Source organism: Mus musculus, chromosome 12 (genome assembly GCF_000001635.26).
Source record: "Mus musculus strain C57BL/6J chromosome 12, GRCm38.p6 C57BL/6J".
Taxonomy (NCBI): domain Eukaryota; kingdom Metazoa; phylum Chordata; class Mammalia; order Rodentia; family Muridae; genus Mus; species Mus musculus.
Window position 1 is genome coordinate 4,983,064 of NC_000078.6, and position 24,028 is coordinate 5,007,091.

A 24,028-nucleotide genomic window follows, 5' to 3' on the forward strand; every position below is an offset into this window, starting at 1 on the left:
AGTTAAGAATGGAAGGAACTACTGGGACAATTAATGGTAGTTAGCTGGAGCTAAGAAATTAGCAGTGATTATGAAGAGACCAGCATCCCTGAGGTAAAATCTTCTGGGAAGTGTTTTCTGGGAAAAAAGCTGTGTTCCAAAGATAGCCAAGGCAGTACCTTGTGCTGCAGGTGGACTTGGTGATGTGTAAGAATCACCCAGGTGGTACTGGTTTTGAAGGCATGAAGCCGGCCTCCACAGTGACACACTTTGTCCAAGAAGGCCACACCCACTCCAGGAAAGCCATACCTCTTAGTAGTGATACTCCCTAGGCCAAGCTTTCAGACACATGAGTCTATGAGGGCCATTCCTAGTAAAACCACCACAGTGGTGCATGCCTTTAATATCAGCACATGGAGGATGAGGCAGGAGGCTCTCTGTGAGTTCATTGTCAGAATGGTCTAAATAGGGGACTCCGAGACAGCCAGGACTTCACAGAGAAACCCTGTCTTAAACAAACACATACATAGTATGTAATTGTTTGGATGTTTCACCATTTACCAAAAAATTTTTAAAAGATTTATTTATTTTGTGTATATAAGTACACTGTAGCTGTACAAATGATTGTGAGCCTTCATGTGGCTGTTGGGAATTGAATTTAGAACCTCTGCTTGCTCTGGTCAACCCTGCTCTCTTAGTCCCTGCTCGCTCTGGGCCAGAGATTAATTTATACATTTATAAATAAGTACACTGAAGCTGTTTTTAGACGTACCAGAACAGAGTGTCAGATCTCATTATGGATGGTTGTGAATCACCATGTGGTTGCTGGGATTTGAACTCAGGACCTTTGGAAGAGCAGTCAGTGCTCTTACCCGCTGAGCTATCTTGCCAGTCCCATTTACCAACTTTTATATAATCTGAAGTTTTTGGTGATCATTTTGTTTTTTTAAAACTATACTGCCCTAGACATATTTATAAGTATATGTCTTTATACCATTATCTCATACAGAACTTCAGGTAAAATTTAAAAACAGATCTGTGTCAAAGGTATTTTTGCTTAAAATCTTGATGTAAGTGGCTGAATTGTTTTCTAGATTGAAAACACTTCACTTCCCCGTTCCACTCTCATGTGAGGGGCTGTCTTCTTAGCTTTGTTCATTTTGAGCCGTTTTACTTTTCTCTGGCAGTGCTAGGCAGTGAAGCCAGGGCTCCATGCACACTGAGGCAAATGTTGTACTGTATAGTCAAACCTCTAGTTCTGCATTTCAGTATTCATTATTTAGCTACGTGAATCATTATAGACCAGGCAGCTTAGAAACACTAAGTCATTAACTTAGTCTTCATGTGTTCATCCACTCAATATTTTGTAGAAGATAAATTGGCAGACAGACTGACAGATGGACAGAGAATAAGTATTATTAAAGCAGGCACAGAATAGAAAAAGATAAATGCATCTTGGTGGTGACATGAGTTATAGAATATTTTTGAACTTCTTTTGGAATATTTAGACATGCCATAAAATGAGTGCTTTTTCCTTCTGAATTCTGCCTAACTGTAAGAATACCAATTTTCGAGGCTGGCGAGATAGCTCAGTGGTTAAGAGCGCTGACTGCTCTTCCGAAGGTCCCGAGTTCAAATCCCAGCAACCACATGGTGGCTCACAACCATCCGTAACGAAATCTGATGCCTTCTTCTGGAGTATCTGAGGACAGCTACAGTATACTTACATATAATAAATAAATAAATCTTTAAAAAAAAAAGAATACCAATTTTCCTACTGTCTTACTAATAATTGCAATATCTGTCAGATAAAGTATTTGTTATTTAATTTTTTTATTTCTGTGTATATGATAGCAACTTCTCAAGCCAAATTTTGCTTCCAAGCCCGGCTAGCTGCTGCTTTTCTTTTTTTCTTTTTTTTTTTTTTTTTTTTTGAGACAGGGTTTCTCTGTATAGCCCTGGCTGTCCTGGAACTCACTTTGTACACCAGGCTGGCCTTGAACTCAGAAATCCACCTGCCTCTGCCTCCCAAGTGCTGGGATTAAAGGGGTGCGCCACCACCGCCTGGTTGCTGCTGCTTTTCTTTGTCTTACTTTCTCAACTAAAGCTTGACACCATCCTCCATGTCTTCTTCCTATTATCTAATCATCGACAAAGTCCTTTTGTTTTATATTGTTAAATTATAGTCATTTCAGGACATTTTTTTTCCCTTTCTCTGCTCACATTCTAATTTAGCCTGTCATTAACATACCATACCTGGGTTTCAGTACGACATCCTCATGTGGTTATCTTTCCCCCTTTTGCCTTCTATCAAGTCCTTCCTCTCACATACTGATACTGAACTAGAGTTCCATTTTAAAACATGTTCACAGCCCATGCATGCTAAAACCTGTGAGTGCTTAAGTCTTGTATGTTAATAAAAACTAACAGTTACACATAACCCTCCAACATGCTCTCATGCTTTAAATCATTGTCAGTTCCAGTTTAGAATTTCTAAAGTAATATAGATGCTATTTCAGTAGCCATTATTTAGTGACTAGAAAAAGAAAAACAAAAACGTTTGACATTTTTAATATAGGGCCATTTTCTCCTCCAACTTTGGTGGATTCCGTGGGTATGGACCCTAAAGCCATGCTTCCTATTGTCTTTAGTGTACACTTAAACTTTAACATGGCCTTTGGAGTTTGACAGTGCCTCCCCTTCTTTCCCAGCCCCATTACCTTTATCTTTTCATTGCTCAGTAGTGGAAAGAAAGCTGACATTATAATTTACATAAGCTGCTTCAATAGAGCCCCTTGTCATTTGCTTATAATGCTTTTTGTTTTTGTTTTTTTCATGAAATTCATTTTACCTCTGATCTATTCTGATTTTGGTGATGGTAGCATTTCCCCCGGAAAACCTATGTCTAGTAATTGGGTTCTCCCTTAGTGGTATTAAAGAACTCTACTTGTTAATTATACATAAATGCTGTTTGTGTATTTCCAGTTTGACCAAATACCATTCATCTTGGACTCTGATAATAATGGTGTTTAGTTTCTTAGAGTAAGACATTTAGCATTATAGAGATTCTACAGTCATTGGATAATTAAACATTAAAATTATTACCTTCTATTTTCCCTGTGATGTCTGTGTATGCTCTTTGTCCATAAAGGTAGGTTTGGGGGCATGTTTTATTTTTGTTATACTATTTGCATAAACTCTTCGGACATTAAAAATCATTCCAATTTTGTTGGTTTGTTGAGAATAGGGTCTTAGCCCAGGTGTATGAATCCTACCATCCTCCTGGTTCAGTATTGCCTCATTTTTGTTTATGTTAAAATATTTGCCTCATTTTGATTGTTTTATGGTTCAGATTATAATTTTTTTTTTAGTTATAAAGGTTTTATGTTTTTGTGAATTAAAAATTTATCGTGGCTGGATGTGTCACTTAATGGTAGAATGCCTGTCTAGAATGCTGAGGCTCTGCATTTGATCTTCAGTGCGACATCCCCCCAATATGTGTACTATATTGGGTTGAGAAGTACAGTGGGTAAAAGTATTTGTTATTTAATCTGAGGATCTGAACTTGAGTCCCTAAAACTCATACATTAAAAGAAAAAGCTGGGTGTGATTGTGTATGCCTATAAATCTGGCGTTAGGGGAAGGAAACAGATGCAGTTTACTGGCCAGCCAGCGTGGCTGACATGGTGAGCTTTCAGTTAGGTGAAAAACCTGTTTCAAGGCCATTGATAGAGTGATAAAAGACAGTAAGGTTCCTGACATCTTCCTCTGGCTTCTGCATGCTTAGATACCACATACCACTTACATACACCCTCAAAAATATTTTAAAAAATTTAAAAAAATGAATATACATATAGAATATTTACATATGGAAATTTTGTCTTTATTTTTAGGGCATACATTTTTTTTTAATGCTCTGAAATGGGACTCTGAATGCCTGTATTTGAAAACTTAAAACCCATCATTATTCCATATTTGTCCTGCTTTTCTTTCTTTTATTTTAAGTACTATTGTTTATCATCATCATCATCATTATTTTTAAGGCATTTTTTATTAGATATTTTCTTTATTTACATCTCAAATGCTATCCCCCAAAGCCCCATATACCCTCCCCTCGCCTTGCTCTCCAACCCATCCACTCCTGCTTCCTGGCCCTGGCATTCCCCTGTACTGGGCGTATGATCTTTGCAGGACCAAGGGCCTCTCCTCCCATTGATGGCCGACTAGGCCATCCTCTGCTACGTCTGCAGCTAGAGACACGAGCTTTGGGGTACTGGTTAGTTCATATTGTTGTTCCACCTATAGGGTTGCAGACCCCTTCAGCTCCTTGGGTGCTTTCTTCTTAAAAAATTTTTAGATTCATTTATATTTTATGTATGTGAATATTTTGCCTATGTGTATGTATGTGCACCACATGTGTGCGTAGTGCCTATGAAAGTCAGAAGAAGGATTCAGATTGTCTGGATCTGTAGTTAAAGACAGTTGTAAGCCACTATGATGGTGCTGGGAATTGAACCTTGTTCTTCTGCAAGAGTAGTACATGTTCTTAATTACTGAGCCATCTCTCCACTCCATGTGCTGCTGTTCTTGTATAAAATTCTTCAATTACTGTGTTTGTTTCCTTATTTTGTGCATTTGTATGTTCAGGTAGGTGCAGGTGCAGTGTGTGGAGGTCAGAGGACATCCTGCAGTGTCACACTGAGGAGCCATTTTTCTGAACAAGGCTAGACTTAGCGTATGGCCAGTGAGCACAGGGATTTCCCTGTTCCCACCCTGTGCTGGGTCACAAACCCACATCACTAACGTTTTTAAAAAAATGGGTTCTAGGACTTGAACTCAGGCCCTAATCCTGTGCAAGCAGTGCATTGATTATCTATCTCCCAGTGCTGTCCTGTGTTTCTTTTATTTGTTTATTTATTTATTTTAATGAGTACACTGTAGCTGTCTTTAGAGACACACCAGAAGAGGGACTCAGATCCCATTATAGATGGTTGTGAGCCACCATGTGGTTGCTGGGAATTGAACTCAGGACCTCTGGAAGAGCAGTCAGTGCTCCTAACCGCTGAGCCATCTCTCCAACCCCCGTCCTGTGTTTCTTTCCTTTTGTATATTCTGTTTTCTTCTAATTGTTATTTTATTACATGCTTTCATATTTGTATGCCGCATCTTACTGTAGTGTGAACTTGGGTTTTGCAATCATATAGACCTGAATGAGATGGCATTATTTTTGTTTGTTTGATTTGTGTTTCTAGTGTTCAAATCCTGGGCCTTTGAATGTCCGTCAAACATTGCGAGCTCCTGAATGGGAGTTTGAACTCTGTCCCCTTTTTGTACCATCTTATACCTAACTGCTCTGAGCTTTGGTTTTCCCATTCGCTTAATAATGAAACTATGTATTTTCTAGGATTTTTAGGAAAGTTGAGGTCATAGGTGATAGATCATACATGTAATCTCAGGACTTTAAAGCTGAATGAAGCAGGACTGTGAATTGAAGACTCATGGGCTATGTAGTGAGACTCTCAAAACTACAGTTGCGGACGATAGCTATATGAAGTGTTTGTCACCAAAGTGTTTGATTTAAATTAGCATATCCCCCTCAAATTTCTTGATGTTCCTATAATTTTTGATAATGTTGAGAGTAAGTTTTAATTTTTCCCTTCCCAAATTCTGTAGGAATTTTTTTTAGAACTTATTAAATATATAAAGTAAAGCATAAATGTTTTCTAAAACCTGGCTTTTGTATTGGCTGAACTTGATGCTTCTTGCTAAGAGTATTTGCTGTTGTTTGTGTTACCTTTTACATTGCTGTTGCATTATGAGTAGGATCTCTCCTTATTGTTTGCTTTTTTACATGGACCATGTAAAGCAGTTAGTAAGTCTGGTTTTTCTTTATCTGCCTTTTGTCTTGTTTCTCTGCTAATAGGGTCTAATGCCACTAGCAAGACTCTTGTATTTAGTGCTTTAATTTTTCCTCTGGAGTTAGCAGTTTTTTCCCCATTTCTTTCCTTGTGTTTTATTTTTCTTTATGCTTTGTGCATTGTCTTAGAGTTCGCAGTATTGTAGTGAGTAGATGTGTTTTATTCTTTATTTTATTTGAAAAGATTTTACTTTATGTTTGTGTGTGTGCATTTATGAACAAGCATGTGCAGGTTTCCATAGAACCCAGAGAAGGCAGCAGATGCCCCGGGGCCGGAGTTACAGGTGGCAGTGAGCTGCCTATTGTGCTTTCGGGGAACTGAACTCAGGTATTATGCAAGGATGATGTGCACTCTGAGCCGTCTTTCTAGCCTCCTAATTCATTTATTTATTTTAGTTGTAATAGAGAGTATTGAAAATAAAAATTAGATTTCCTTTAATATATTTTTCTTTTCTAGTGTGTGGCCTAACATGGCATATTAGGGCAAGAGCTGTTAGTATTTTTTTTAAAGATTTATTTATTATTATATGTAAGTACACTGCAGCTATCTTCAGACACACTAGAAGAGGGAGTCAGATCTCATTACAGATGGTTGTAAGCCACCATGTGGTTGTTGGGATTTGAACTCAGGACCTTTGGAAGAGCAGTCAGTGCTCTTAACTGCTGAGCCATCTCTACAGCCCCTGTTAGTATTTATTATAATAAAAACATAAATTGCCATCTCTGAAAAATTTTTTTCTATTAAAAAATTGTGGCAGCCGGGCGGTGGTGGCGCACGCCTTTAATCCCAGCACGAGGGAGGCAGAGGCAGGCCGATGAGTTCCAGGACAGCCAGGGCGATACAGAGAAACCCTGCCTCAAAAAAAACAAAAAACAAAACAAAACAAAACAAAACAATTGTGGCATTTCAGCCCACTTTTCCTCATTAAACTGGGTAAGTTATAAATAGTAGAACTTTCACAGGTAGAGGATGCCAAGGCACTGATTTCTGATAAGGGCCTGATCTCTCTACCAAGGTTGTACCTTGAAGGCTTTGTCTCCTCACCTGGCAGAATATACTAACAAGGCTAGCTTATTCTCCTGAATCCTTTATAAAGCTCTTATTTTGAGATAGTCTCTCACTGTGTATCCCTGACTAGCCAGGAACTTGCTTTGTAAACCAGGCTGTCCTCAAAACTCAGAGAATCTGACTTTGCCTTCACAATGCTGGGACTAAAGATATGGACTACCATGTCTAGTTTAAGAACACTTTATGTTCATAATCACCTGTTAATTGTCCTATCTTTTGTTACTATCACAGTAATTATGTTTCAAAATGACTTTGTGGGGAGGCATAGAACATAGCAGGAAAAATGCACTTAATATAAAATTTAGCCTTTTAATTATATTTTGATTTGGTGAGTTGTGGGGTTGTAGCTTAGGCAGTCAGAACTCACTATGTAGCAAACCCTGATCAGACTTCTGGCTCATAAATGCCCGGATTATGGGTGTGAGTCACCATGCCCAGCTTTAAGATGTCTTTCCCAAGTTTTCCGTCTGCAATGGTCTTCAGATCTCCATGTTTCCCTAGGCTCCTCTTGCCCCAGACCTGTTTGTTGGTTGGGACCTTTGCTGTCTGACTAATAGCTAAATGATACAGTCTTGCTCTCCCCAAGCTAATATATAATGTGATCGAATGAAATAGTGTTGAATTTTTTTTTCTTTTAGAATGGGTTTTATACTTTAACATATTGGTTATTATAGTCACAGATAGTCAATATTTTAGAATCATGATTAATGAAAAAGATGACTATACTAAAAGAGGTTTTTATGATTTTGAAGTTTTATTCTTATAAGAGTAGTAGTTCCCTGCAATTTCATGAATATTAATATTCAGAATATATAATTTTAAAATTACTCTTATGTATTATAGGTCACCGTATCATCAGCCAACCTCTTATAGGCCTCGATTGTTGCTATCTGGAGAACGAGGTTCAGGACAAACTTCGCACCTTGCTCCAGCACTTTTGCATACACTAGAAAGATTCTCTGTGCATCGGCTCGATCTCCCAGCACTTTACTCAGTCAGTGCCAAAACACCTGAAGAATCATGTGCACAGGTAGGTTTGTACATTGCTTTTGTCTTGTTATTATGCACATAGTATGTAAGATTTGATTTTTCAGAGTATGGTAAATATTAACTTTTCATTAGGTATTTATCAATATTTTTATGTTGGTATGGTGTATAATACTTTAAAAATGAGCTCATTATGTTTTTTTTCTATGATACATCCTTATTGAAAATGTAATGTCTTATAAAGAAAAAGTATTTTCCCTCTTTTGGACTCTCTTGTCAAAGTTGTAGTTTCAAAGATGTTTTAGATGTCTTTTAACTTAGAGCCTCACCATAAGATGGGGAGCAGTCTTTAGTTGCCATGTCAGGATTTATGATGGACTAGTGATATATACACACATACATATATATGAGGCGATTTACATTTTTTTCTTTTTTGGATTTTTGAGTCAGAGTTGGCTATTTACATTTGTTGAGGATTTTATACATAGACAAAAATACATTATAAACAGTATCCTTCTGGAACTTGGAAGGGATGAGGGAAATACATTTTGAGCTAAGGGTGGCCATGTGATAACCATTTCTGTATCCCTACACATATGTACAGAGTGGGAGCTCATTAGGTTTTTCCCCTTCTTTTTTTTTTTCTTTTTCTATTTTCATATCTCTGTGTGTGCATGCCTGTTTTCATCAGTGTGGGTACAATTGTGGGTACAAATTCATGTGGAGTCTTTAGGTTGATGTTGGGATGTATTCTGGGTAGACCTTCCATGTTATTCAGTGAGGTAGGATTCCACACCTGACCCAAAGCTTGCCAGTATAGATAATCTTGCTCTCCACTTTCCTTGTCGCTGCCCTCTGAGGCTGTAACTAAAGACACCATACCCACCTGTCTTATCCATGGGTTCTAGTGATCTGACTTTCAGTTGGCTGATTTGGCAAGGACTTGACTACAGAACCATCTCTTCAGCCCACCCTTTGTTTTTATGAGAACGTTATGCTTAGTTGCTCTGACTGGCCTGGAAATTGTAGTCTCAGGCTCCTTTGTAACTGGGATTTCAGATGTGTAAGAGTCTGGTCGTCAGGAAGTGCTTGTTTGCAGTAAATAAGGAGAATGTCAGTTTGTACTGGAATGTTTTGTCCATTTCTGCATGGCTGTTATAACTGGTGAGGTGCCATTTATAAGTCCTTGGTAACTGTGTTGTAGTTATTTAACTGCAAGTTGTCCTCAGATTGGACTTTTGCAGCAGGAAATGCATGTTTGTTAAAAAGTTAGAGTGCTTTCAGCTTAATTAGTCTTTTATTTACAGTTCTGGCAATTAGCAGTATTTCTTATAGAGCTTTGTTTAAAGGTTTCTTTTTCAATTCTTTAGTCCTAATATAAAACTGGATACCAATATTCTGCTCTCAGTTTGACACATCCTAGCTGTGAATATTTCCCAGTAACATTTACTTTGATGTTTGCTCATATTTTTCCTTCTGGATAAGAAAATTTTGCAGTTTTGTACAAGTAAGAGAATTATTCAGTGTCATTTCAAGTAAATCCAAATGACGTACTAGGAAAGTATAAATTACCAAAATTAACTCTAGAAAAGAGAGAATCTAAACAGCACTGATTGTAGAAGAAATTGAAAAAGTGTTCTCAAAGTACTCAGCCTAGACAGGTTTATAGGCGAGTCACGTTAAAGAACACTGTCATTCTGATGCTAAAGTGTTCCAAGCATAGGACAGGAAGAAAGCTGAGACACTAGCAAAATAGCAGCTACAGCCTTTCAAAGACTATATTAGAGAGTGCCAAAGACTGGCCTCCTTAGATGGCAGCCACAGAGAAAACATCACCAAATGGAGCCTTTTAGTTAAAAAAGTGATCATTATCGAAGCATGCAAATTGATTGAAGGAATTAAATATTGGAAAGGCTGCGTTAAGGTTACACATATTGATTGTGACGTCCTTGTTTTTGGAAAACCTACAGTATCAAAATTGTATAGGACAATAAGAGGATTTTATAAAGTAGGCACTTGCAAACGTAATGGTCTAAAACTGTTTTCTTATATGTTAATCACAATAAGTTAGAAATACAATGAATAGAGAGGATGATTTAAAACGGCAACTAAGTTTACCTAGAAATTAACTGAAAAAATTAGTATGCAAAACCCAAGAAGAAAAATGAAATTCTATTGAAAGGGATAGTTGAATTAAAAAAAAACATTGTTTTTTTATACTTTAATTAACATATAGACCCAAGTCAGATTAAATAGACCTTAGCTAAACAGCTTCAGTACTGTGACCTAGATCATGTTAACTCAGCTGAACCTTGACTCCATTACATATGAAATGAAGATGCTACTTAGTATGAGGTTGTATTAAAAAATAAATACATCAAGTAGGCTTGATATCAGTGCTTTCAGCATGGTTTTCATTTTCATTGCTGCTAAGACCAAAATGAGAATGCAGTGAGTTCTTTTCTGAATTATTCATAAATTTTAAGTTAATCCCATTTATAATCCCACTATAATTTGAGAGAGCAACCTATCAAGATCTCTGTTTCTTCTAGAAAATAAACATGAGAATCACAAGTGAAATCTAGAGAATGAAGTATAATATAAACCTTTCTGATTTTTTTTTTTATGAGTATGCTAGGATGACAATAAGGAATGTGTACCTGCAAAGTTAAATCAGGATCAGATTAACCACCTAAACAGTCCCATGTCCCCTAAAGAAGCAGTCATCAATAGTCTCCCAACCAAAAAAAGCCCAGGACCAGATGGGTTTAGTGCAGAGTTCTATCAGACCTTCAAAGAAGACCTAATTCCAGCTCTCCTCAAACTATTCCACAAAATAGAAACAGAAGGTATTCTACTCAATTCATTCTGTGAAACCACAATTACTCTGATACCTAAACCACATAAAGACCCAACAAAGATAGAGAACTTCAGACCAGTTTCCCTTATGAATATCTATGCAAAAATACTCAATAAAGTTCTTGCTAACCGAATCCAAGAACACATCAAAACGATCATCCATCATGATCAAGTAGGCTTCATTCCAGGGATGTAGGGATGGTTTAGTATATGGAAATCCATCAACATAATTCACTATATAAACAAACTCAAAGACAAAAATACCCACATGATCATCTCTTTAGATGTTGAGAAAGCATTTGACAAAATCCAACACTCATTCATGATAAAAGTCTTGAAAAGACCAGGAATTCAAGGCCCATACCTAAACATAATAAAAGCAATATACAGCAAACTAAATGGAGAGAAACTCGAAGCAATCCAACTAAAATCAGGGACTAGAAAAGGAACTAACTGGCGGTTATTATGTAGAAGAATGCGAATCGATCCATTCTTATTTCCTTGTACAAAACTCAAGTCTAAGTGGATAAAGGAACTCCACATAAAACCAGAGACACTGAAACTTATAGAGGAGAAAGTGGGGAAAAGCCTCAAAGATATGGGCACAGGGGAAAATTCCTGAATAGAACAGCAATGGCTTGTATTGTAAGATCAAGAATTGACAAATGGACCTCATGAAACTGCAAAGCTTCTGCAAGGCAAAAGACACCGTCAATAAGACAAAAAGGCTACCAACAGATTGGGAAAAGATCTGTACCAATCCTAAATCTGATAGGGGACTAATATCCAATATATATAAAAAACTCAAGAAGGTGGACTCCAGAAAATCAAATAACCCCATTAAAAAATGGGGCTCAGAGCTAAACAAAGAATTCCCAACTGAGGAATACTGAATGGCTGAGAAGCACCTGAAAAAATGTTTAACATCCTTAATCATCAGGGAAATGCAAATCAAAACAACACTTGAGATTCCACCAGTCAGAATGGCTAAGATAAAAAATTCAGGTGATAGCAGATTTGGAGAAAGAGGAACACTCCTCCATTGCTGGTGGGATTACAAGCTTGTACAACCACTCTGGAAATCAGTCTTGTGGTTGCTCAGAAAATTGGACATAGTACTACTGGAAGATCCAGCAATAACTCTCCTGGGCATATACCCAGAAGATGTTCCAACTTGTAATAATGATACATGCTCCACTATGTTCATAACAGCCTTATTTACAATAGTCAGAAGCTGGAAAGAACCCAGATGTCCCTCAATAGAGGAATCGATACAGAAAATATGATATATTTACACAATGGAGTACTACTCAGCTATTAAAAATAATGAATTTATGAAATTCGTAGGCAAATGGATGGATCTGGAGGATATCATCCTGAGTGATGTAACCCAATCACAAAAGAACACACATGATATGCACTCACTGACAAGTGGATATTAGCCCAGGAACTCAGACTACCCAAGATACAATTTGTGAAACACATGAAACTCAAGAAGAGGGAAGACCAAAGTGTGGATACTTCGTTCCTTCTCAGAATGGGGAACAAAATGCCCATGGAAGGAGTTACAGAGACAAAGTTTGGAGCTGAGACAGAAGGAAGGACCATCCAGAGACTGTCCCACCTGAAGATCCATCCCACAATCAGCCACCAAACCCAGACACTATTGCATATGCCAACAAGATTTTCCTGACAGGACCCTGATATAGCTATCTCTTGTGAGGCGATGCCAGTGCCTGGCAAATACAGAAGTGGATGCTCACAGTCATCTATTGGATGGAACACCGGGCCCCCAATAGAGGAGCTAGAGAAAATACCCAAAGAGCTGAAGGGGTCTGCAACCCTATAGGTGGAACAACAATATGAACTAACCAGTACACCTAGAGCTCGTGTCTCTAGTTGCATATGTAGCAGAGGATGGCCTAGTCAGCCATTATTGGGAGGAGAGGCCCTTGGTCTTGCAAACTTTATATGCCCCAGTACAGGGGAACGCCAGGGCCAGGAAGCAGGAGTGGGTGGGTTGGGGAGCATTGGGAGTGGGGTAGTTATGTTTTTAGTTGTGCAGTGATGAAGATCAGACCTAGGACTTTGTGCGTATGTGTGTGGCTGGTGCTCTTTCACTAAGCTAAAATTTTCAGCTAACTTTGTTTATTTATACTGATAATTACAATATAAAGGAAGAAAAAGTCCCACCTACAATAGCAACTATTGTGTTTGTAACTTCTTCTTTTTATGGCATTTATATTTGTCTATCATGCAAATGGAAGATAAGCTACCTTCAAAGGAGGTAGCTGTGTTACCTATGGTCAGTGTCTTAGTTTCTGTCCTGACATATAAGATCAACCAGGGCGAGAGGTACAGTAGATCCTCCTCTCTCATGTGCGTACATGATTGGTGCCTGTTGAGGGCAGAAATTAACTCCAGTGTCATTTCTTAGCAGCCTTGTACCTTATTTTTGAGGTAGGTTCTCTTACTAGAACCTGCTTCTAACTGATTAAGCTAAATTGGCTGGCCAGATAGCTTCAAGTATGTTCTTGTCTCTGCCTCCCAACACTGGGATTACAAGCTCATTCTCTTATGTGTGTCTTCACAGTCAGGGGCTCCCTCATACTTAGGTAGTGAAAACTTTACCCAGTAAATTGTCTTTCCCACCCCTTCCCAAATCCTGTCTCTTTAAATAATTTTGGTGGGTTGGGTTTGCTAACACCTGTAATTTCTGGACTCTGGAGGGCTCTTCAGTAAGAGCATTTCAAAAAGGTATATCTCAGCTGGAGATATATGATACTTTTTTAAAAAGTCACATTAAAAGAGAACCATTTTCAAAACGAGAGTCTCTTCTGTAGTTGTCTGGTGTGTGTGTCTGGTTTGTGTGTATTGAGGCTCAGGTTATAGGTTTAGTGTGTAAAGCACACATGAGGAGCACTCGGGGCACCTTGTAATAAACTGTACTTTCATAGAGCCTGGCCTTTTAAAGAAAAGACAGAACTTGGCTAAATGTGAATCCTAACTTCATATTTTTTTGCTCTCTATCATTTCTGGCTTTCTTTTTCTTTCTCTCTCTTTCTCTCTCTCTCCCTCCCTCCCTCCCTCCTTCTTTCCTTCCTTCCTTCTTATTTTTTTTTTTTTTTATAATTTTTTGGTCATGTTGATGATGAAAGTGGAGGGAGGGATATCAATTGATAGGAGAAAAATAGTAAAAACCCTTGGTGTCACCATTTGGCTGTGTAGTTTGAGAAAAGTCATTTTCTCAGTGCAGAACAGAAGCTTGTTAGTTGCAGAACTCATGCTTGAATAAGCACCAGCTTGGCTAGGCCTTGACTGGGCCTGGGCAGTGGAACAGCTAGACAAGACTGCTGAACACTACTGGGGACCAGCTAATCAATGTTTATAAGTGTAGTAGTTTTCTAACAGATTCTCCAAAAAGATATTCTTGTTAAATTAAACTGATTTTAAAAAATAACTTATAAAGATCAGCAAATCTGGTTCTAAGTAGATAAGGAAAAAAAATCCTAGGGTAGTAGGTGTGGTTCAAGTACTAAATGATAGCATTAAAAAGTTGTTTTTTCTGTATCCCTTTCCTTTCTTTCTTCCTTCTCTCCTTGGGACTAGGCTTCTGTCCTGAGGATCACCTCTAAGTGAATGTGTAATGGAAGAGTCAGCCTATGGCAAGTTACTCTTAGCATGCGTTTCTCTAATGCATGTGAGGTTCTACATTTATTTACTTATTTATTTACATCTGGTTTGATCAAGCAACTTTACCCACTGGCTCCCTTTAACATACTTAATACAAAATAAGTTGGATATATTTAATAGTATAGCATGAAAATGCAAAAAGGGAAGAATACTTAAATAACCTCTAAAGGAATGTCATTCTTTTGTATGAGAAAATGGAGAGGAGAACAAACCTCTGCAGTGTTCTTTATACTGTGGTGATGGTGTTAACTACTTAGCTGTTTTTACAAACATACACATGTAAGATGTATCTTCCATAAAAATGTATGTATGTGAGAGGCAGAATGTCCTCCCCACCTGTCTACCTTGACTTATACATTGATATTAAGAGAGAAATATATTAGAGGAATTAGTGCCTACTGAAGAGTTCCCTCATTGTTTAAGATTTAGTGTGTCTTAGAATTGTTTGGAGAATTCACTGAAATTTCTTAATTTTTGACTCCAGACCCAGGGGTCCTATTTTACTGGATTTGGGATATATTTTACACACGTGCTCCAATCTATTACTATTCTGGGTCTTAAATAGATATTTTGAGATACAGTACTTTGCACTCTTTGTCTGGCACCCATAGGCATAATATGATTCTCTGTGTGTATATGTGCTGCTCTTACATTATTGAGCATGTAATAGTATCCCAAGGCGAAGGGGGAATCTTGGAACATTCATGGTTGGTGCCTAAGTTCACCCATAGTTCCTGAGTTCTACAGTACATCCCGAGGTGTTAGTAATCTATAGTAAGAGACTTGCTAAAAACTAGTGTCAGTGTGGGTAGTGCATGCCTGCGGTCTCAGTACATAGAGGTAGAGACAGGTAAATCAGGAGTTCAGCATTATCCTTGGCTATGTAACGAGTCCAAGGCCAGCCTCTATTACATGAAACTTTTTCTCTTAACCTACCCCCCAAGACTCACGAGACAATAAAACAGAACAAAACTCAATAATAACTGTAATTCCATCTCTATTCTATTCTCAGATGAAAATGCTCTCTCTTGTATTGTTCTTGTTATTGACTTGGAAAAACAGGATGAATGAATATTGTATTTTATCTTTGTTAAAAGAGATATTATTATTTAAAATATATAATTAATTAAAGATATTAAAATATAATTAATTTATATGTGGTTTATTCTTTAAAAGATTTTTAAAATTATTTTAAGTATTTGTATATGATGGGGGTTTAAGTGCACATGAACACAGTGCTCACAGAGGTCAGGTGTCAGAGCCCCTGGGCACGCAGTTTCGGTCATTTTAAGCCACCCGACATGGGTGCTGAAAATCAAACTCAGGCCTTAGGAAAAGCAATGTGTGGTCTCAAACACTGAGCCAAACCTTTAGCTCATTTATATTGGGTTATTAAAAGCTTTGCAATTTAGGTACTGTATAGTGTTATGAATAGTTTGAAATGGTGAATTAAATATTTTATTTGGTGAAAGTTTTAGTATTTTTCTATTCCCAGAGAGAAAATATATCTGGAAGGTCTCAGGGAAAGCCAGTTGACTCCCTAATATTAAAGAATTAATATTTACCTTATTGCAGTCTCCCCCTTTCAGTTTACTTAAAACATTTCCCATATATTTGACCATGTTTTTTCCCTCCCCAGCTCCTCCCACAGTCTTCCTACTACCCTCCCTACCCAGGTGTATATCCACCCTCCCTTCAGAGGATATGCAGCATGTCACGGATTGGCATGCCATCTTGTTCAGGGCCAGGCTAATCTTCTGTGTTGTTCCAGTTTTAATGTATGTGCGCCTGGTGTGCACACTGGTTGGTTTGTGTTTGTTCACATGGGTGTCTGGGTTTTTCTGGGGCATACACTCTCCTTGAGTTTGTAAGCAAATTAAATTGTCTTATTTCAGATTGTTTAACAGTTACTGATTTGAAGTCTTTATGGAATGAAAATATCAGAAAGCCTAACTTTCACAGAGGTTGTTTTGTAGTGTTGCCACAGTTCAGAAACAGTATACATGTGCTTCATCAGTGGCTGGGCTTATACTTAGGTAGAAAAACATGGCGCCTCTTTTTGAATTCTTGATCTAGAGGTCGTACAGTGCCTTGTTTTCACAGAAGATACTCAGTATCTGGGGTGAATAGTATAAATACGGTAAAATGATATTTATAGAATGAATCACCAGTAATAATCTGTAATCTTATGATTGCAAGATACAAAAAAATTCAACTCATTAGTGCTTTAAAATATAGTGCTTTTTGTAAAAATTGAGTTTTAGGCCCCCCAAATTTTACTTTTAGTTGTGTTTCATAATTTTAGTTATTAAGTAACTGCAGTTCTAGACGTTTCTTGATGACATAGAGTTGTTTGCCTCTTGTCTGTGATAGCCCCTCTTAGGTAAGTCAGAGCATATCTGGCTTTGAGTTTTCTACTTTATTCACATTTGCATTTGATTTTTTTCATCTAGATTTCAATATTTCAATTATTAAACCAAATGGTTTGTAATGAAGCTATAAATTCTTACCTAAAGCATGTGTAGGATTGGGTATATAACCCGCTGGCAGGACACCGACACACGAACAAACGTGGGCAAAGCTCTGGATCTTATCCCAAGAGCTGCCAAAACAAAGAAAATGCAAACCTTTCATACATGCAGGTAGTGCTGGGGAATCCAGCCGAGGGCCTGACCCATGAGGCGCTCTGCCCCAGACACTTTAGTTTGGTGGCTGGAGTACTACTGCCTCCTCAGTCTTGCTTTTCAGAGAATTAGAACTCCTATAAATATAAGTGGTTTATACCATTAGTGCTTCCTTGAATGGGGACCACTGGTTCCAGTAAGCTGAGTTTTGCTTTTGATATTTGACATAAGATATTTGTGATGGAAAAAAAAAAGACCTTAAGGAAAAGAAAACCTGGTTAAGAGACTGTAATGTCTGGGTCAAGATGGAAGCCAGGAGGAAATGAACAATGTGAGCAGACACTGGAACATGGTCATTTTACGTGTGCAGGAGTGCTGGTCATGTCAGAGGTGGTTTGAAACGGTTGGTTCAGTAATTTGGCCTACTATCTTTTTTTCTCTATAACAGTTTTTCTGTTTTCTACTACACCTTGCACATCCACTAATCCAAGACACCTTATAGGTGAGTATTTTTCTAGTTCTCAAATGGCATCAGTTGTTCCCAGCCAGTTGCCACTTCATTAAAACTAGGCTCTATTTTTCCTCTGAACTAACCGGTATTTGATTCCACAAAGACTATTTCAGTCCACAGCTTTAAAAGTTGCCAACATGGGATGTAGCTCAGTGACAGAGTACTTGCTTGTTGTGTGAAGCCCTGGGTTCTAATCCCAAAACCCTGCTTTCCCAACACCAAAACATGGTCTAATGATCATGGGTAAGCTGTTGAAAGGCTGCTTTTACATTACTCTTAAACCAACATCCCAAAATTCACAATAAAATTACATTTCTTTTCTTTGATGTTTATACTCCTAAGAATTTTAAAATGCTAGTTTTGGAACATTTATTCCTTCATTCATTCAGTGCTTCTAATTGACTTTGGGTCTTAGAAACACTATACAAGCACTTCCTCACTAAGTTAAACTTTCAGCTCTCTTTTTGAATTTTTAGTATAATACTGGGAAATTAGAACTAGTTGGTTTTATATTTAAAACTATGAAAGTATACCATAATATCGTGGTATACAAACTGAGGAGTTAAAGAAGTCCTTCAGTAGTGCTTTTCACTTTTCTAGAAAGTAAAGATGGTTCCCCACTAAAGGCTTAGAGGAACCATTGTAGAAATCTGTAGAAGTTGTTTATCCCTTCTAGTCTTCTGTAGTAAGGTCAATTCTCCAGCCACATCCTTATACTCATGGGTTAAAAAGGCGGAGGCTTTTGGGTTTTCTGTATTTGTATTAGACTCAGCTGCTCTAATCTAATTTGTAAAATTTTATAAAAAAGAGGGTTTTTTAAGGGCATTGGAAATAATAGAGTATTATGTTTAAGTTATAAATTTTGAAGAAGATTTGATGAAAATAAAAAAAGTCTAAACAAAGCCTCACCTCTGAGAATTGTCTGAGGGCACAGTTCCCAGTCGGCAGTCAGCGGGGCGCTTGTCACTGTAACAAGTGACTTGTGGCTTGATGAAGTTCTCATATCCTTACCCTGTTGCAGTGCCTTTGAGGCTGCACTTGGGAGCAGCTGGGTGGAGTCCACATGTGTTCCTGACAGCCTAAAAGAAGTACTAGAGTAAAAGGCGGGGCAGTTTTGTAGAGGCATGTTTTGTTTTCTCCTGCACACCAGGCATGAGGTGTCTTGCAGTGACCCGTTTATGAAGTTTGTGAGTAGTTATTGTTTGCTAGTCTTCTTTCTCTTTTTTCTTAATTTCTCTTCCTCTTAGTTTTCCCAGCATAGACAGGAGAACTGGAAAGAAGTAGTAAGAATTAGTTCCTGTCTTCCTCGTACCATGCCTGCTCTTGGCAGCATGCAGTAATAAAAGAAAAGGAAAGAAGAGAAAAGAAAAGAAAAGAAAAGAAAAGAAAAGAAAAGAAAAGAAAAGAAATGTCTCAGTGGCGTTTGCACTCCATTGTACTTCCTTCCTATTTATGCTTGTTCTTTTTTTTTTTTAAATTTTCTATAAGAACTTTGAAGAGTGAAAAATCATAGATTTCTAAAATTTAGGATACTAGTATTTTAAATAAAGGTCAGAGTTTGTGAGTCCTGAGGAAACTCTGTCTACAGCTGCTCTGTACTGGTGGAAATAGCAAGCAAGGAAGGTGCAAACATGTGATAGGGACACCTGTAGTCCTTCCACCTTGGGAGAGTCTATCTGAGCCTCTGTCATCTGCTTACTTAGAGTATTGGCAGTGCCTTTTATTTTTTTAAATTTAAAAAAATTTTTTTTATTAGATATTGTCTTCATTTACATTTCAAAAGTATCCCAAAAGTCCCCTATACCTTCCCCACCACCCTGCTCCCCTCCCCACTCACTCCTGCTTCTTGGCCCTGGCATTCCCCTGTACTGGGGCATATAAAGTTTGCAAGACCAAGGGGCCTCTCTTCACAATGATGGCCGACTAGGCCATCTTCTGCTACATATGCAGCTAGAGACACGAGCTCTGGGGGTACTGGTTAGTTCATATTGTTGTTCCACCTATAGGGTGGCAGACCCCTTCAGCTCCTTGGGTGCTTACTCTAGCTTCTCCATTGGGGGCCCGGTGTTGCATCTAATAGATGACTGTGAGCATCAGCTATTGAAAACAATGAATTTATGAAATGCTTGGGCAAATGGATGTATCTGGAGGATATCATCCTGAGTGAGGTAACCTAATCACAAAAGAAGTCACTTGATATGCACTCACTGATAAGTGGGTATTAGCCCAGAAACTTAGAATACCCATGATACAATCTGCAAAACACAAGAAAATCAAGAAGGAAGACCAATGGGTGGATACTTCACTCCTCCTTAGAATAGGGAACAAAATACCCATAGAAGGAGTACAGAGACAAAGTTTGGAGCTAAGATGAAAGGATGGACCATCCAGAACTACCCCACCAAGGGATCCATCCTATAATCAGCCACCAAACTCAGACACTATTTCACATTCCAGCAAGATTTTGCTGAAATAAACCCACAAACCTATGGTCACTTGATCTTCTACAAGGGAGCTAAAACCATCCAGTGGAAGAAAGACAGCATTTTCAACAAATGGTGCTGGCACAACTGGTTGTTATCATGTAGAAGAATTCGAATCGATCCATATCTATCTCCTTGTACTAAGGTCAAATCTAAGTGGATTAAGGAATTTCACATAAAACCAGAGACACTGAAACTTACAGAGGAGAAAGTGGGGAAAAGCCTTGAAGATATGGGCACAGGGGAAAAATTCCTGAATAGAACAGCAATGGCTTGTGCTGTAAGATCGAGAATTGACAAATGGGACCTCATGAAACTGCAAAGCTTCTGCAAGGCAAAAGACACCGTCAATAAGACAAAAAGACCACCAACAGATTGGGAAAGGATCTTTACCTATCCTAAATCAGATAGGGGACTAATATCCAACATATATAAAGAACTCAAGAAGGTGGACTTCAGAAAATCAAATAACCCCATTAAAAAATGGGGCTCAGAGCTAAACAAAGAATTCTCACCTGAGGAATATCGAATGGCAGAGAGGCACCTGAAAAAATGTTCAACATCCTTAATCATCAGGGAAATGCAAATCAAAACAACCCTGAGATTCCACCTCACACCAGTCAGAATGGCTAAGATCAAAAATTCAGGTGACAGCAGATGCTGGCGTGGATGTGGAGAAAGAGGAACACTCCTCCATTGTTGGTAGGATTGCAAGTTTGTACAACCACTCTGGAAATCAGTCTGGCGGTTCCTCAGAAAATTGGACATAGTACTAACAGAGGATCCCGCAATACCTCTCCTGGGCATATATCCAGAAGATGTCCCAACCAGTAGGAAGGACACATGCTCCACTATATTCATAGCACCCTTATTTATAATAGCCAGAAGCTGGAAAGAACCCAGATGCCCCTCAACAGAGGAATGGATACAGAAAATGTGGTACATGTACACAATGGAGTACTACTCAGCTATTAAAAAGAATGAATTTATGAAATTCCTAGCCAAATGGATGGACCTGGAGGGCATCATCCTGAGTGAGGTAACACATTCACAAAGGAACTCACACAATATGTACTCACTGATAAGTGGATATTAGCCCAAAACCTAGGATACCCAAGATATAAGATACAATTTGCTAAACACATGAAACTCAAGAAGAATGAAGACTGAAGTGTGGACACTTTGCCCCTCCTTAGAACTGGGAACAAAACACCCATGGAAGGAGTTACAGAGACAAAGTTTGGAGCTGAGACGAAAGGATGGACCATCTAGAGACTGCCATATCCAGGGATCCACCCCATAATCAGCTTCCAAACGCTGACACCATTGCATACACTAGCAAGATTTTATCGAAAGGACCCAGATGTAGCTGTCTCTTGTGAGACTATGCCGGGGCCTAGCAAACACAGAAGTGGATGCTCACAGTCAGCTAATGGATGGATCACATGGCTCCCAATGGAGGAGCTAGAGAAAGTACCCAAGGAGCTAAAGGGATCTGCAACCTTATAGGTGGAACAACATTATGAACTAACCAGTACCCCGGAGCTCTTGACTCTAGCTGCATATGTATCAAAAGATGGCTTAGTCGGCCATCACTGGAAAGAGAGGCCCATTGGACACGCAAACTGTATATGCCCTAGTACAGGGGAACGCCAGGGCCAAAAAAATGGGAATGGGTGGGTAGGGAAGTGGGGGGGGGGAGGGTATGAGGGACTTTTGGGATAGCATTGGAAATGTAATTGAGGAAAATATGTAATAAAAAAAAAAAAGAAAGGACCCTTATATAGCTGTCTCATGTGAGGCTATGCCAATGCCTAACGCCTTTTATTTTATTCAAAAGGTTTAATGTGTGAAACATTTGTGAATAATTGGTGAGGATGCTCATGAAATAAAAATAGTTCTTCTTTAGAAAATCTCTAATCTCTAATGATTTGTTTGTATGCGTGTGTTTGTGTGTGTGTGTGTGTGTGTGTGTGTGTGTCTGTGTGTAAGTCTTGCTGTGTAGCCCAGGCTGGCCTCACATTTGCTCTGTAACCCCATCTGTCTTGGAACTTGCAGTCCTTTGGCCTCAGCCACCTACAGGTTGGGATTATAGGCATGTGTTACGACATCTGCTCTTAGTCATTTGTGTTAGGTTCTTATTTATCGTTTACATTACATAGGCTCATTGTAATGTGTTTAAAAGATGGAAAATAACTACAGAATAGAAATTTCTAGGTAGAAGAAATATTGTCAGATGTTCATTATATCTAAACTTGTGAAAAAGATTGCATATTAACATGCAAGAATTCAGTGTTGGGCTCAGCAGCTGTTAAGTCACATTCAGAGGAGAGCAGTCCTGCTTAGCAGTTAACTAACATCCAGTCTGGTTCTTCTGCGTTGGCAGAGTGATGGGAAGGATGCTTTTCACAACTGAGGAAAATGCCCTTTTAATTTGCTGACAGTGGTAGTGTCTCAGAGCTTATTGTTCCCTCTCTAGAGAAGTAACACTGTTTTGTAACTATAAAGAATTGAGTGATAGACATGTGTTGAAGTAGTAAGCCGGCCCGTGGCCTACATGAACCGGGTATTTCTGGAAGGCAGGCTGGGGCTGAAAGAGAGAGAGACTAGACAGCGAGAAAAGAATGAAGCCAAGACAAATTTTTCTCTGATCAAGGCCCAAGAGTTTACTAAGAGATTATGCTTATAAGGGGAAGGCTCTTATTCACACCCTTCCGCCCCCAAGTCCATTCTTGTCTTGGTGCCTGGAGCCAGCCTGTAAGATAGGATGTGTCTCCTGAATGTCTGTCTCAGGGTCTCTCAGCAGGTAGCAGAGTCTCAGAGAAGAGCAGTGGTAGCTGACATAACAATAGAGCCATCAAAATCGGAAGGCTACACCCCAGGTGATCTCATATTCAGTGGCAGCAAAGTCTGAATCAGCTTCAAGGCTGGGGGAGGCCACCATTTGAATAAGTATGTAAGCAGAAAATCCATTAAATTTAAGTTCTAGGGTAGTGTATCTTGGTTATCATGTATTCTTGTATTCAGGGATTTTTAAACACTGCTTAAGTATTTTAACAGTGCTGTCCTTTTCTTCCTTATTGAAGTTCACTAGTAACACTAAAATTAATATGGGTGATAGAGGTGTTATGCTTCTTTTTTATTTGCAGCTTTTTTATAGTGGTGTGCCTTGTTTGTACATGGTAAAGGCCAATTTTCTATCTTTATGCTATTACTATGTACTGAATAGGAGTGGTTAAATTATAAAATACCTTTTTATGTATCATGAGCTAAGAGTACATAGGAGTTACATATAGGCTTTAGTATCCTATCTTAAGAAATTAAGTTTGGGGATGATTGACATATTTAATGTATCCAGGGGTTGATGTGTAGGCTTTAGAGTACTCAATTTGAGCTTTTAATCACTGGTTCTTTCCCTAGATATTTCGAGAAGCTCGAAGAACAGTACCGAGTATTGTTTACATGCCTCATATTGGTGACTGGTGGGATGCTGTCAGTGACACTGTGAGAGCAACTTTCTTGACATTGCTGCAGGATATACCGTCTTTTTCACCTATATTTTTATTGTCTACCTCTGAAACCATGTACAGTGAACTGCCTGAAGAGGTAAGAAGTGCTTAACTATCCATTTTGCCTTATCATATTGTTGTGAGCCTAGCCTTTAACAGCTGAGCCACGTCTCTGCCTTATTATATTGTTAAAAAATTGTTGACTTATTAAATTAAACAACTTTTAATTAGAATAAAAATCACAATTTTTATACTAAATCTACAGCTTTTTAACCACCATTCTCTTCACTGTTGTGAAAATGAGAAACTTCTGTGCCTAAAGCTGAGCCTGATGGGTATACAGCTTCCTCAGGAAGCTTTGAGCTCCCCATCATCTGGCCCTTTATAATGTCCGTCT

General features: G+C 38.5%; 1 protein-coding gene and 1 pseudogene across 6 annotated transcripts in view; one reads left to right on the plus strand and one right to left on the minus strand.

The window, feature by feature from the left end:
* Atad2b (ATPase family, AAA domain containing 2B) overlaps positions 1-24,028 on the plus strand; it is a 132,993-nt gene that overhangs the window by 68,660 nt on the left and 40,305 nt on the right. For 5 of the 6 annotated variants that reach the window (XM_006515117.4, XM_006515116.4, NM_001362349.1 and 2 more), the window contains 2 exons: positions 7,809-7,995; positions 23,543-23,728. In XM_006515117.4, coding sequence (XP_006515180.1) covers positions 7,809-7,995; positions 23,543-23,728 — 373 coding nt within the window. Of the gene's footprint in view, positions 1-7,808; positions 7,996-17,576; positions 17,631-23,542; positions 23,729-24,028 lie in introns of all 6 variants that reach the window. The other variant, XR_381193.4, reaches the window with a different exon arrangement.
* On the minus strand, positions 16,203-16,303 carry Gm23167 (annotated as a pseudogene).